General features: G+C 37.0%; 1 protein-coding gene across 5 annotated transcripts in view; it reads left to right on the forward strand.

Moving 5' to 3' along the window:
• The window catches only part of TRAPPC8 (trafficking protein particle complex 8), a 150,529-nt gene that overhangs the window by 35,699 nt on the left and 98,390 nt on the right, over window positions 1-16,440 (forward strand). For all 5 annotated transcript variants that reach the window (XM_037805717.1, XM_037805718.1, XM_037805719.1 and 2 more), the window contains one exon: window positions 1,845-1,950. In XM_037805717.1, the coding sequence (XP_037661645.1) occupies window positions 1,845-1,950 (106 nt within the window). The remainder of the gene's footprint in view (window positions 1-1,844; window positions 1,951-16,440) is intronic.

Here is a 16,440-nt window from a genome sequence, read left to right on the forward strand (position 1 = left end):
TAATAATAATTAACAAAATAATAATTAATATTTATTGAATGCTTAGCATTTACAAATCACCATGCCAAAGTAATTTACAAGCTCATTTAATCTTCTCAACAAACTGTGAAGTGGTAGATACTATTATTATCACCATTTATAGATGAGGAAACTGATGCTTAAAGAGTTTACCTTGCCAAAGGGGTCACAAACTAATAAATGGTGGAGCCAGATTTTAATCTCATCTCTCATACTTTTAATCTATTTGGGAATGTATTTGGAGATTCCAGCAGGAGATACAGTCTGCTATGAAAGAGGAGCCACTGAAGGAGGCTGAAAAGAGATGCAAGAGATAGGAGGATTTAAAGAGAGAGAGGTGTCAGCGAAGCTGGAGTTGTAAAAGACTTTCAAGAATATTCATTCTTCCTCTGAAAAGATCTTTGTCTTCCTGAAGCCCAGAGCTTCTGGAGAGATATACATGGTAGGCTTGTAACTTAGTAACAGGCCACATAAGAAAATAAGTGAGGAGTCAAGTATAAATAAGCAAAATAGCATTGTGATTCAAGGGAGTTTACAAAGTTTACTGTAAAAAAATATTTTAAGAACTTAGCATATTATGTATGAATAGGTGCTGTTAATTAGGAGTGAGTCTTTTGTGTTCATTAAAACAGTCTTAGGTATTCATAAATACTAGCCCTTTACTAGAACCGTGATTTGTAAAAAGTTTTGACAGATCATTACAGTAGTTTTGAAAGTAGTAAGTTATATTTTTAAAATATTGTTCAGAATGGCTTCCACAGTTAATTCAAGTTAGCAAGCTTTGGTTGCAATTTTAAGACCTAGAGATACTTTGAAATAAGGATTAGAAAGTAAAAAGAGAAAATCGTTTGCTGCTGTTACTCACAGGAATTTCATCTTGTGATTTCACAGTAAGAATGTTCTCATTTATTTTTTTTTATTTTTTTTTTTTTATGATGATGAAGTTGAATTTATTTCAGAATGCAAGATTGGTTTAACATTTGAAATTCAAACAAAGTCTATTGATGGAATTTGCTATATTGATAGAATGAGGAGACAAACCATATAAGCATAATATATGGAGCAAAAGCATTTGATAAAATTCAGCATCCATTCATAAATAAAACCCTTAGAAACTAGGAAAAGAAGGAAACTTGCTCAACAGGACAAAAGGCATTTTACAGGTGGACTATTTCCACGTTGTGCTCTGAACTGGCCGCCATTCAGAGCAGCTCCTGCATCCATCCAGAGAAGCTCCTGATTTCAGGGCAACATCTCATTTATTTTTAATATTTTCAAGAATTACTAATAACAATCCTAGATTATGGTTGTACCACAGGAAAAAAAATCAACTGATTGCATATATTTACAATGAAAATTTGGCTCAGGAATCATTTAGGCCATAATGATCTATCCAATCTCCAATTCAAACAGTTTATTATTCCTAAAATAAGCCACTAAAATGAAACACACATAACTGGAGTTTGCAGTGAGGAAGGAGAAAGAAATATGGGTGAAGTGTTAATATTCCTTTTTGTTCAGCTCAATGTTATGTTTGTTAACTAGCTGCTGGTTCAGAGATAGACGTTGGGTTCTAGCTTTTTGCATACAGGATATGTGACTTTACATTGTAGTCTTAGTATATAATTAGATGACAATAAAAAGTTTTCATTAATTATGAGAATTCTTTGAAAATTTTAGCCTTTATGGTAGGTGGAAAACAAAGCTGTTGACTTCTTTTTCTCCAAAAACTGGAATTGGAAACACTTGCTAAACACATGGTTATTATGATGTAGCAAGATTTTATTGTAGTGCTTATTATATTTTTCTTGTTGTTTTTTCTTTAGGAATATGGTGTTGGCTGAAAGATGTGTATTGCTTAGTGCTGAAATTTTAAAAAGCCAAAGTAAATATTCAGAGGCTGCAGCTCTGTTAATACGGTTGACTAGTGAGGTACTGAAACTGCATAATAATCTGCTTTAATATATTATTGTTTCTTAATTTTTAAAGGTATGTCTTTTTTCTTGAGAGGGTATACAAAATGTAAAATTATTAAGGGAAATCACTGATAATTTACAACGTCATTACTTTAGTTATTTGTTGAATTTTATTTGCAGATACTATTATTACTTTTCATTGTTATTAACCACAGATATATTGAGCATCGTCTATGAATTTGGTTCTGTCCTACATATAACTATATTTAAAGCAACACACTTATACATTGTTCCTAATATAAAATCCATACTTAAAACAGTAATCACTGAGGAATTTTTAATGTTATTTTCAACTAATATGCACTTTTAAAGAAAATCATCTGAAGCATTAAAAAATATACATATTATCAATATTTCAAAAGGGAGAAAAAGCCATCCATTTATAGTTGCTTTTAAAGACTTGGCTGAATGGCATTGACTTCAGGCTTTTAAAGAATGGTAGTAATTCCTTTGTAAGTATAGTTGAAGACACAGTTTTTAGGTAAATACTCTAAGAACAAAGGAACAAAATCAAACACTTCCTTTGTTTGCCCCTTAAATATTAATATAGTCCTCAGACTACTGACTTTTTACCATACACATTATTTGAATGATTTTGTTTAAAATCATGATTTTCATTCTTAAATCTGATCTCTCCTTGAAGTTTAGATTTTTATGGCTAACTAAGTTTAGACTTACCTATTTGAATGCTTTTCATGGCACCTAAAGTCAACATAAAAAATAGCTAAACTCATAAGCTTTGTTATCTGATATATTGTGATTTTAAATTATATCATCACCAGCTAGCTTCTCATTTGCTTAAGGCAGAGATTGGTTGAAATATTCCTCTATTACCCCTTCACATCAGTAAAAAGTTTAAGAGGATTCTTTTTTTCAGCCTCTTAAACATGATTCCCTTTTATATTTCTAAATATTTCACTTATCTCTCCCTCTTATTATTTTTTTATATATATATTTTTTGTAAACTCCTCCTATGGCTGTCCATATTCATGTCCTTAATATCTTTCTCCTGGTCTATGGCCCTTTTCCTCTTTTTTTCACTTAATTTACTAATCCTGATATCAGTCATATCCTTCAGATAGTCTTCTCCGATACCCCAGTTTGTCCTAAGTGTCTCTGTTCTGCCTTCTTACATAATCCTGTAAGACCTGACTTGACATATTACATTGGAAATTATATTAAGCAGTTAGTTCTTTGAGGGCAGAGAACTGTGTTGCTTTCTTTTTTATCCCTTGTGCCTGGGCACATGGTAGGTGCTCTACAAATGTTTGTTGAAATGAACGTTAATTCTTCTATAAAGGTTTTTGTAAGATATAATTAGGTTCAGGAGTGATATTAAAAATGTTAAAAATTGATATTGCACAGTGACCAAAATGAACAGATGCCAGACATAAACTATTCAGTAGAGTTGAATGTAGGCTCTTGGGTGTGTTGATGTTCTATATTATAATAAATAATCTCACTTGGGTTTGAATATGTTGCTGTGTTTCTCTGCCTAGGGCTTGTTGGTGAATATAAAAAGAATTTGTGGATCAGGAGCTTGAGTAAAATTTCTTTAGAGCACTTTCTACTCTCTGCATTATAACCTTGTTATTTTCTGTCATTCTTCTCTTTTCCATCATTTCCTTCACTTTTATTTCTCAAACCTGGATAATTAATTTTATTTGTCATGAAAGTCTAGGAAATTTGTCATTGTCACTTATGTCTTTAGGGTGGGAGTTGGGAGTGGGCGTTAGTGCATTTCTATGGAAATTGTGATTCCCAGTGATCTGGTGACTAATTGAGATACTTGACCAACTTTTGGCCTTTTCTCCTTTGCCTTTCAAATATTTCTTTCTGATAACTTGAAAGCGGTAAAGACTACTAGGCATAATGTTTGTAAAATTATGTTAAATCTTAACTAACACTTGTATTTATTATATGTATTTTATTAAATAGAAAGGTTGTATAATATAGGAAAAATGCCCTTGTCTCAAGGACAGAATTGAATTACATACAACAGATTCTTGATATTCATTATTTGTGTTACCTAGATTTTTGTTACTACCATTATAGCAAAAGATACTTTTGAGGCCAGTCTCCAAAGAGTTGTTGCTTTGACTTGATTTTTTGTACTGCAAATTTATGGCCAAGAGGGCCTTAGTCTTGTTTCATTCTTGATTCTTGGGATAGTGGAGCAAATGTTGTTTAGTGATAAAACATGCCACGTGACCACAATGTAGGATGGTGCATCTGAATTTGGTGCTTAAGACATGATGCTTTTTCCATACTTGTGTCTCTGTTTTTGTGTTGAACACTTAATCTGGTCTTATAGCCCTTTTTATCTCTTACTGAATTTAAATATGATAAATCAGTTCTTCAGAGATAATAGCGTTTTTTGTAAGTGGAAAATGATCAGCTGATAACACTTTTCATTTTATATTCACAATTACTCAAAGAAGAGCTCTTGAAGTCTTAGAGCCATCCTTTGAGAATTGATTCAGTGAAGTAGCTGCAGCTGGTGCCTTTATCACTGTGTTTTTATGTAAATGTTTATTGAAGCCTCTACCTCAGATCATTGTTTTCCAATACATATCCATGTATCCTAAGTTAATGTTGCCTTCTCAGCTTTTGCTAAAATTATCTCTTGGTTGTGGGCAAAGATTTCAAAGGCAAGAGTTCTTGCTGAAGTGGCATCACAGATTTTTTTTTTCTTAGTTCCTCATAAAGCATGTATAATGGACTTGGCTTTTTATAGATATGAATTATCACTAAATTAAAATTTTTATTGTACAGTTCATCCAAGAGCTTTGCTTTTTGGATAAAACCATCATTTTGTGAAATCCTCTCATTTCTGTTCAATGCTGCCAGCAGTTGTCATTCTTTTTAGCCCCTGTCCCCACCCCCCTTTTTTAAAGGGTTTTATTGAGGTGTATTCACATACCATTCAATCCATCCAAAGTGTACAGTCTGTGGCTTTTAGTATAGTCACAGAGTTATGCATTCATCACCGCAATCAATTTTAGAATGTTTTCATTAATCCAAAAAGAAAAACTGCTTACCTCTTAGCAGTCACCTCTCAATGCCTCTATCCTTCCCCAGCCGTTTATAACCACTAATCTAATTCTGTCTCTATACATTTATTTTTATTTACATTTTACATAAGTGGAATCATATGATATATAGTACTTTGTGTGAGGTTTCTTTAATTTAGTATAATTTTTTTTAAATATTGTAATTTTTTTTTTAATTAGAGAAGTTGTAGATTTACAGAAAAGTCATATAAAAAAATATGGTGTTCCCTTATTGTTGACACTTTGCATTAGTGTGGTACCTTTGTTACAATTGATGAAAGAATAGTAAAATGTTGCTGATAACTATAGCCTATAGTTTACATTAGGTGTATTTTTCCCATATACCACCCTATTGTTAACACCTTGTAAACATGTCATACATTTGTTATAAATCATGAGTAAATATTCTTATATTTGTACTATTAACCACAGCCCCTTGATTTTTTATGAAGCAATAAGGAGTCACTATAAAAGAGGGACTGATGAAAAACAAAACTGCAGGGAGATATGAATGTAGAGTATTCATCTCTGCAAAGTTTAGCAACCTTATTACATACAATAGTCATATTTTGCTTCATCTATGTTAATACATGCCATGAATTTTCAGGTCTCTTCTGAATTGGCAAATCCTAGTTTGAGAATGCTTGAGGGTGAGGGTTTATTGAAGTGGTTCCCAACTGCATTGTACATTAGAGTCATTTACAAAACATTAAAACAAAACAAAAAGACAAACATTACTGGACATATTCCTTACCTTAATCAGAATGTCCAGGATTACAGTCCATCCAAGTTTTGCAGTTTAATGAAGATCAAAGGCAATTAAAAAAATATATATGTGATGTGTGTGTGTGTGTGTATAGGGATAAACTAAAGAAATTTTTAGAACTTTAAAAATATAAGAAACTATTGAGAGGCCTATATGAAATTTGGAAGTAGAAGTAATTGGAATTACCCATTCTGGATATTAAAATATATTATGAAGCTTCAGAAATTAAAACTGTTTGCACTGATAGATACAGACAGATTAATGGAATAGAATGGGAATTTGAATATTATATGTGATTAATGTCATTTAAAATAAGTGGGGAAAGATAGGTTATTCACTGAAAGGTATTATGACATCTGACCAGCTATTTGATGTTGGATTCCTACCTTATTACATGATAATAAATTATAGTTGATTAAACTATAATATAAAAAAAATGAAGTAAATATAATACAAGCAATAAAACCCAAAAAACTAGACGAAAATATAGGAAAATTTTTAAATCTAGGAATGTGAGTGTCATTCTTAGTTTGATGCAGTATCTTGAAGTCATAAAGGCAAAGATAATACCCTTGACTACAAAGGAATAAACTCTTCCATGTCAAAACTGGGAAATAATGTTTTCAAAATATATGAAACTAATATTGATAAATATACAGAGGGCTCTTACAAACAGGGAAATCACAAAAACCCATCCACTAAATACATGCAGACCATTCATAGAAAAAGTACAAAGGCCCCTAAACATATGAAGAGATGAACAGCTTTACTATTAAAGAAATATGTGTTAAGTCACAATGTGGTTTTTTTTTATCTTCATTTTATTGAGATATATTCACATACCACGCAGTCATACAAAACAAATTGTACTTTCGATTGTTCACAGTACCATTACATAGTTGTACATTCATCACCTAAATCAATCCCTGACACCTTCATTAGCACACACACAAAAATAACAAGAATAATGATTAGAGTGAAAAAGAGCAATTGAAGTAAAAAAGAACACTGGGTACCTTTGTCTGTTTGTTTCCTTCCCCTATTTTTCTACTCATCCATCCATAAACTAGACAAAGTGGAGTGTGGTCCTTATGGCTTTCCCAATCCCATTGTCACCCCTCATAAGCTACACTTTTATACAACTGTCTTCGAGATTCATGGGTTCTGGGTTGTAGTTTGATAGTTTCAGGTATCCACCACCAGCTACCCCAATTCTTTAGAACCTAAAAAGGGTTGTCTAAAGTGTGCGTAAGAGTGCCCACCAGAGTGAACTCTCGGCTCCTTTTGGAATCTCTCTGCTACTGAAGCTTATTTCATTTCCTTTCACATCCCCCTTTTGGTCAAGAAGATGTTCTCCGTCCCACGATGCCAGGTCTACATTCCTCCCCGGGAGTCATATTCCACATTGCCAGGGAGATTCACTCCCCTGGGTGTCTGATCCCACGTAGAGGGGAGGGCAGTGATTTCACCTTTCAAGTTGGCTTAGCTAGAGAGAGAGGGCCACATCTGAGCAACAAAGAGGCATTCGGGAGGAGGCTCTTAGGCACAACCATAGGGAGGCCTAGCCTCTCCTTTGCAGCAACCGTCTTCCCAAGGGTAAAACCTATGGTAGAGGGCTCAACCCATCAAACCACCAGTCCCCTATGTCTGTGGTCATGTTAGCAACCATGGAGGTGGGGTAGGTGAATACCCCTGCATTCTCCACAGGCTCCTCAAGGGGGCACTACATCTTTTTTTCCTTGTTTTTCTTCTTTTTTTTTTTAACTTTCCCTTCTTTTTTTTTTTTTTTTTTTTTTTTTTTTTTTTTTTTTTTTTTTTATCTTCAAAGTTTTTATTTTAAAATAATTTCAAACTAACAGGACAGTTGTAAAAATAATACAAAACCCATAGAGAGAATTCTAACATACCCCCTGCCAGATACCCAGATCCACCAATTTTAACATTGTGCCACATTTGCCATATCTGTCCATCCATTTGTTTGTCAATTTGTCTATCTGTCTGTCTGTCTATCTGTCTTCTGAACATTTGAGAGTAGGTTGTATACATCACGTTCCTTGAAAACATAACACTTCCATGTAGATTTCCTAAGAAGATACTCATTTATGTAACTACTTTAAATACATTTATCAAGTTGAAGAAATTTAACATTAATATAAAGCTTTAAATATATATTCCAGTTTTTTCATATGCCCCAATAACGTTTTTTGGGGACTTTTCTTCTCCATTATTTGATCCTGTGCTAGGTCATTGTTCCAATTTGCTAATGCCGCCGTTGTGCAAAATACCAAAAATGGATTGGCTTTTATGAAGGGGGTTTATTAGGTTACAAATTTATAGTTCTTAGGCCATAAAAGTGTCCAAACCAAGGCATCAACAAGAGGATACCTTCATTGAAGAAAGGCCAATGGCATACAGATCACCTCTGCCAGCTGGGAAGACACGTGGCTGGCATCTGCTGATAATTTTGCTCTGGGTTTCTGGTTTCAAATGGCTTTCTCCACAATGTCTCTGGGCCAGCATCTCCAAATGTCTGCAAGCATCTGTAAGCATCAGCTCTCAAGTGTCTCTCCAAAAGTCTCTTTCAGCTGCTCTTGGGGCATTTTGTCCTCTCTTAACTTCTCTGGAGCAGACCCTGGGCCAGCATCTCAAAAGCTTCAGCAAGCATCTGGGTCTCCTGGATTAGCATATCCTGGGGCATTTCCTTCTCTCTGCTCTCTCTGTGAGTTCCCTTTAAAGGACTCCAGTAAACTAATCAGGACCTACCCTAAATGGGCAGGGTCAAATCTCCATGGAAACATTCAATTAAGAGGTCACACCCGAATCAAAAAGATTAATAAATCTGCCCCCCATAAGATTGCATTAAAGAATGTGTCTTCTTCTGAGGGACATAATATATACAAACCAGCACAGTCATATATTGCATTAAATTATCATTGTTTCTATAGTTGCTCCTTTTTAAATTTTTAATTGTAGGAACATATGTTTAACATAAACTTTCCCATCTCAGTCACTGTTAATCCTACCTCATTTAGTGGGATTAATCACATTCATAGTGTTGTGCTACCTTCACTACCATCCATTACCAGAAATTTCCCACTACCCTGAACAAAAACCCTGCAGCCGGAGTGAGCGGGTGGGCACATTCTCAGGGTCTCCTTTGGCCGCTGCCACTGCCTAGGAATGATCTGGATGGCAGCAGGTGGCCCCACCTAGCGGCCCCGAGTTACCTCTGCAGCCACCAAGATGAGGGACAGTCGCTGAGCTGTGAAGTCTGTTAAAATGTATTTTTGATACGGTAATATATATATGAAGAATATGTGTGTTTAAAATGGTGGCCAGGTAGAGAGACTAGAAAAGACATTTTGTTGCCTGTTCCTGACCACATGTGTTTTTGTCACTGAGAAACTAAAACAGTTATATTTGCTAATACTATACAGTACCATGTTAGTAACACACACAATGCCAAAAAGATCTGACTTAAAGAAAATTTGAGAAGAAACAGTTGTTGCTCAGTGTTGTTTGTAAACTCAAGATGTGAGTTTGTATTTGCATTATGACATAAATGAAACAACCTTCCCTCCCCGCTACACACACACACATGCTTTTTGTCTAATGAAAATTTTCCTGTGATTATTTATAATTAGCAGTTTTTCTTCTAGAAAAAGTGGCATATGAATGGCAGTTGTCCTAAAGTGTATTAATAAAACCATACTTTGAAATTTTAACAAACAAACAAAAACCTGTAGCCATAATGCATTAATTCCCATTCCCCTTGCCCTCCCACCCCTGGTAACCTGTACTCCATTTTCTGTCTCTGTGGGTTTACATATTCTAGCCATTTTATATAGGTGAAATCATACATTATCTGTCCCATTGAGTCTGACTTTTATTTCATGCTAACATGGTGTCTTCAAGGTTTATCCATGTAAAGGCATTTATCAGAACTTCATTCCTTTTTTTTTTTTTTTTTTTTTTTTTTTCTGGTGCTTTTTTTTTTTTTTTTTTTTTTTTTTTTTTAATCATCATTTTATTGAGATATATTCACATACCACGCAGTCATACAAAACAAATTGTACTTTCGATTGTTTACAGTACCATTACATAGTTGTACATTCATCACCTAAATCAATCCCTGACACCTTCATTAGCACACACACAAAAATAACAAGAATAATAATTAGAGTGAAAAAGAGCAATTGAAGTAAAAAAGAACACTGGGTACCTTTGTCTGTTTGTTTCCTTCCCCTACTTTTCTACACATCCATCCATAAACTAGACAAAGTGGTGTTTGGTCCTTATGGCTTTCCCAATCCCATTGTCACCCCTCATAAGCTACATTTTTATACAACTGTCTTCGAGATTCATGGGTTCTGGGTTGTAGTTTGATAGTTTCAGGTATCCACCACCAGCTACCCCAATTCTTTAGAACCTAAAAAGGGTTGTCTAAAGTGTGCGTAAGAGTGCCCACCAGAGTGAACTCTCGGCTCCTTTTGGAATCTCTCTGCTACTGAAGCTTATTTCATTTCCTTTCACATCCCCCTTTTGGTCAAGAAGATGTTCTCCGTCCCACGATGCCAGGTCTACATTCCTCCCCGGGAGTCATATTCCACATTGCCAGGGAGATTCACTCCCCTGGGTGTCTGATCCCACGTAGAGGGGAGGGCAGTGATTTCACCTTTCAAGTTGGCTTAGCTAGAGAGAGAGGGCCACATCTGAGCAACAAAGAGGCATTCGGGAGGAGGCTCTTAGGCACAACCATAGGGAGGCCTAGCCTCTCCTTTGCAGCAACCGTCTTCCCAAGGGTAAAACCTATGGTAGAGGGCTCAACCCATCAAACCACCAGTCCCCTATGTCTGTGGTCATGTTAGCAACCATGGAGGTGGGGTAGGCGAATACCCCTGCATTCTCCACAGGCTCCTCAAGGGGGCACTACATCTTTTTTTCCTTGTTTTTCTTCTTTTTTTTTTTAACTTTCCCTTCTTTTTTAAATCAACTGTATGAAAAAAAAGTTAAAAAGAAAACAAACATACAATAATAGAACATTTCAAAGAGACCATACAAGGGAGTAAGAAAAAGACAACTAACCTAAGATAACTGCTTAACTTCCAACTTGTTCCTACTTTACCCCAAGAAAGTTACCTAATATAGCAACATTTCTGTGAACTTGTTCCTACTATATCCATCAGAAATTAACAGACCATAGTCATTCCTGGGCATCCCCAGAACGTTAAATAGCTTATCTGTTCTTCTTGGATTATTGTTCCCCCTTCCTTAATTGCTCTCTATTGCTAGTTCCCCTACATTCTATATTATAAACCATTTGTTTTCCATTTTTCAAAGTTCACATTAGTGGTAGCATATAATATTTCTCTTTTTGTGCCTGGCTTATTTCACTCAGCATTATGTCTTCAAGGTTCATCCATGTTGTCATATGTTTCATGAGATCGTTCCTTCTTACTGCTGCGTAGTATTCCATCGTGTGTATATACCACATTTTATTTATCCACTCATCTGTTGAAGGACATTTGGGTTGTTTCCATCTCTTGGCAATTGTGAATAATGCTGCTATGAACATTGGCGTGCAGATATCTGTTCGTGTCACTGCTTTCCGACCATCCGGGTATATACCGAGAAGCGCAATCGCTGGATCGAATGGTAACTCTATATCTAGTTTTCTAAGGAACTGCCAGACTGACTGCCAGAGTGGCTGAACGATTATACAGTCCCACCAACAATGAATAAGAGTTCCAATTTCTCCACATCCCCTCCAGCATTTGTAGTTTCCTGTTTGTTTAATGGCAGCCATTCTAACCGGTGTTAGATGGTATCTCATTGTGGTCTTAATTTGCATCTCTCTAATAGCTAGTGAAGCTGAATATTTTTTCATGTGTTTCTTGGCCATTTCTATTTCCTCTTCAGAGAACTGTGTTTTCATATCTTTTGCCCATTTTATAATTGGGCTGTCTGTACTATTGTCATTGAGTTGTAGGATTTCTTTGTATATGCAAGATATCAGTCTTTTGTCAGATACATGGTTTCCAAAAATTTTTTCCCATTGAGTTGGCTGCCTCTTTACCTTTTTGAGAAATTCCTTTGAGGTGCAGAAACTTCTAAGCTTGAGGAGTTCCCATTTATCTATTTTCTCTTTTGTTGCTTGTGCTTTGGGTGTAAAGTCTAGGAAGTGGCCGCCTAATACAAGGTCTTGAAGATGTTTTCCTACATTATCTTCTAGGAGTTTTATGGTACTTTCTTTTATATTGAGATCTTTGGTCCATTTTGAGTTAATTTTTGTGTAGGGGGTGAGGTAGGGGTCCTCTTTCATTCTTTTGGATATGGATATCCAACTCTCCCAGCCCCATTTGTTGAAAAGACCATATGGCTCAGTTCAGTGACTCTGGGGGCCTTATCAAAGATCAGTCGGCCATAGATCTGAGGGTCTATCTCTGAATTCTCAATTCGATTCCATTGATCTATATGTCTATCTTTGTGCCAGTACCATGCTGTTTTGGCAACTATGGCTTTATAATAAGCTTCAAAGTCAGGGAGTGTAAGTCCTCCCACTTCGTTTTTCTTTTTTAGAGTGTCTTTAGCAATTCGAGGCATCTTCCCTTTCCAAATAAATTTGATAACTAGCTTTTCCAAGTCTGCAAAGTAGGTTGTTGGAATTTTGATTGGGATTGCATTGAATCTGTAGATGAGTTTGGGTAGAATTGACATCTTAATGACATTTAGTCTTCCTATCCATGAACATGGAATATTTTTCCATCTTTTAAGGTCCCCTTCTATTTCTTTTAGTAGAGTTATGTAGTTTTCTTTGTATAGGTCTTTTACATCTTTGGTTAAGTTGATTCCTAGGTACTTGATTTCTTTAGTTGCTATTGAAAATGGTATCTTTTTCTTGAGTGTGTCTTCAGTTTGTTCATTTCTAGCATATAGAAACATTACTGACTTATGTGCATTAATCTTGTATCCGGCTACTTTGCTGAATTTGTTTATTAGCTCTAGTAGCTGTATCGTCGATTTCTCAGGGTTTTCTAGATACAAGATCATATCATCTGCAAACAATGACAGTTTTACTTCTTCTTTTCCAATTTGGATGCCTTTTATTTCTTTGTCTTGCCGGATTGCCCTGGCTAGCACTTCCAGCACAATGTTGAATAACAGTGGTGACAGCGGGCATCCTTGTCTTGTTCCTGATCTTAGAGGGAAGGCTTTCAGTGTCTCACCATTGAGTACTATGCTGGCTGTGGGTTTTTCATATATGCTCTTTATCATGTTGAGGAAGTTTCCTTCAGTTCCTACCTTTTGAAGTGTTTTTATCAAAAAGGGATGTTGGATTTTGTCAAATGCTTTTTCAGCATCTATTGAGATGATCAATTGATTTTTCCCTTTTGACTTGTGAATGTGTTGTAATACATTGATTGATTTTCTTATGTTGAACCATCCTTGCATGCGTGGAATGAACCCCACTTGGTCATGGTGTATGATTTTTTTAATGTGTCTTTGGATTCGATTTGCAAGTATTTTGTTGAGGATTTTTGCATCTATATTCATTAGGGAGATTGGCCGGTAGTTTTCCTTTTTTGTAGCATCTTTGCCTGGTTTTGGTATTAGATTGATGTTAGCTTCATAAAATGAGTTAGGTAGTGTTCCATTTTCTTCAATGTTTTGAAAGAGTTTGAGTAAGATTGGTGTCAGTTCTTTCTGGAACCTTTGGTAGAATTCCCCTGTGAAGCCATCTGGCCCTGGGCATTTATTTGTGGGAAGATTTTTGATGACTGATTGGATCTCTTTGCTTGTGATGGAGGCGGGTCAAGATGGCGGACTGGTGAGCTGTATGTTTTAGATACTCCTCCAGGAAAGTAGGTAGAAAGCCAGGAACTGCGTGGACTGGACACCACAGAGCAATCTGACTTTGGGCATACTTCATACAACACTCATGAAAACGTGGAACTGCTGAGATCAGCGAAATCTGTAAGTTTTTGTGGCCAGGGGACCCGCACCCCTCCCTGCCAGGCTCAGTCCCATGGGAGGAGGGGCTGTCAGCTCCGGGAAGGAGAAGGGAGAACTGCAGTGGCAGCCCTTATCGGAAACTCATTCTACTGATCCAAACTCCAACCATAGATAGACTGAGACCAGACACCAGAGAATCTGAGAGCAGCCAGCCCAGCAGAGAGGAGACAGGCATAGGGAAAAAAACAACACGAAAAACTCCAAAATAAAAGCAGAGGATTTTTGGAGTTCTAGTGAACATAGAAAGGGGAAGGGCAGAGCTCAGGCCCTGAGGCTCATATGCAAATCCCGAAGAAAAGCTGATCTCTCTGCCCTGTGGACCTTTCCTTGATGGCCCTAATTGCTTTGTCTCTTAGCATTTCAATAGCCCATTAGATCTCTGAGGAGGGCCCTTTTTTTAAATACTTTTTTCTTTTTCTAAAACAATTACTCTAAGAAGCCCAATACAGAAAGCTTCAAAGATTACAATTTGGGCAGGTCAAGACAAGAGCAGAACTAAGAGAGCTCTGAGACAAAAGGCAACAATCCAGTGGCTGAGAAAATTCACTAAACACCACAACTTCCCAAGAAAAGGGGGGTGTCTGCTCACAGCCATCATCCTGGTGGACAGGAAACACTCCTGCCCATCGCCAGCCCCATAACCCAGAGCTGCCCCAGACAACCCAGTGTGACGGAAGCGCTTCAAATAACAGGCACACACCACAAAACTGGGTGTGGACATTAGCCTTCTCTGCAGCCTCAGCTGATTGTCCCAGAGTTGGGAAGGTGGAGCAGTGTGAATTAAGAAAGCCCCATTCAGCCATCATTTCAGCAGACTGGGAGCCTCCCTACACAGCCCAGCAGCCCAGAACTGCCCTGGGGGGACGGCACTCACCTGTGACATAGCACAGTCATCCCTCAACAGAGGACCCGGGGTTCACAGCCTGGAAGAGGGGCCCACTCGCAAGTCTCAGGAGCCGTACGCCAATAGCAAGGACTTGTGGGTCAGTGGCAGAGACAAACTGTGGCAGGACTGAACTGAAGGATTAGACTGTTGCAGCAGCTTTAAAACTCTAGGATCACCAGGAAGATTTGATTGTTAGAGCCACCCCCCCTCCCTGACTGCCCAGAAAGACGCCCCATATACAGGGCAGGCAACACCAACTACGCATGCAAGCTTGGTACACAAATTGGACCCCACAAGACTCACTCCCCCACTCACCAAAAAGGCTAAGCAGGGGAGAACTGGCTTGTGGAGAACAGGTGGCTCTTGGATGCCACCTGCTGGTTAGTTAGAGAAAGTGTACTCCACGAAGCTGTAGATCTGATAAATTAGAGATAAGGACTTCAATTGGTCTACAAATCCTAAAAGAACCCTATCAAGTTCAGCAAATGCCAAGAGGCCAAAAACAACAGAAAATTATAAAGCATATGAAAAAACCAGACGATATGGATAACCCAAGCTCAGGCACCCAAATCAAAATATCAGAAGAGACACAGCACCTAGAGCAGCTACTCAAAGAACTAAAGATGAACAATGAGACCATAGTACAGGAGACAAAGGAAATCAAGAAGACCCTAGAAGAGCATAAAGAAGACTTTGCAAGACTAAATTAAAAAATGGATGATCTTATGGAAATTAAAGAAACTGTTGACCAAATTAAAAAGATTCTGGACACTCATAGTACAAGACTAGAGGAAGTTGAACAACGAATCAGTGACCTGGAAGAGGACAGAATGGAAAATGAAAGCATAAAAGAAAGAATGGGGAAAAAAATTGAAAAAATCGAAATGGACCTCAGGGATATGATAGATAATATGAAACGTCCGATTATAAGACTCATTGGTGTTCCAGAAGGGGAAGAGAAGGGTAAAGGTCTAGGAAGAGTATTCAAAGAAATTGTTTGGGAAAACTTCCCAAATCTTCTAAACAACATAAATACACAAATCATAAATGCTCAGTGAACTCCAAATAGAATAAATCCAAATAAACCCACTCTGAGACATATTCTGATCACACTGTCAAACACAGAAGAGAAGGAGCAAGTTCTGAAAGCAGCAAGAGAAAAGCAATTCACCACATACAAAGGAAACAGCATAAGACTAAGTAGTGACTACTCAGCAGCCACCATGGAGGCAAGAAGGCAGTGGCACGATATATTTAAAATTCTGAGTGAGAAAAATTTCCAGCCAAGAATACTTTATCCAGCAAAGCTCTCCTTCAAATTTGAGGGAGAGCTTAAATTTTTCACAGACAAACAAATGCTGAGAGAATTTGCTAACAAGAGACCTGCCCTACTGGAGATACTAAAGGGAGCCCTACAGACAGAGAAACAAAGAAAGGACAGAGAGACTTGGAGAAAGGTTCAGTACTAAAGAGATTCTGTATGGGTACAATAAAGGATATTAATAGAGGGGAAAAATATGACAAACATAAACCAAAGGATAAGATGGCTGATTGACGAAATGCCTTCACGGTTATAACGTTGAATGTAAATGGATTAAACTCCCCAATTAAAAGATATAGATTCGCAGAATGGATCAAAAAAAATAAACCATCAATATGTTGCATGCAAGAGACTCATCTTAGACACAGGGACACAAAGAAACTGAAAGTGAAAGGATGGAAAAAAAT

The sequence above is a fragment of the Choloepus didactylus genome, chromosome 16 (genome assembly GCF_015220235.1).
Source record: "Choloepus didactylus isolate mChoDid1 chromosome 16, mChoDid1.pri, whole genome shotgun sequence".
In the NCBI taxonomy this organism is placed as follows: domain Eukaryota; kingdom Metazoa; phylum Chordata; class Mammalia; order Pilosa; family Megalonychidae; genus Choloepus; species Choloepus didactylus.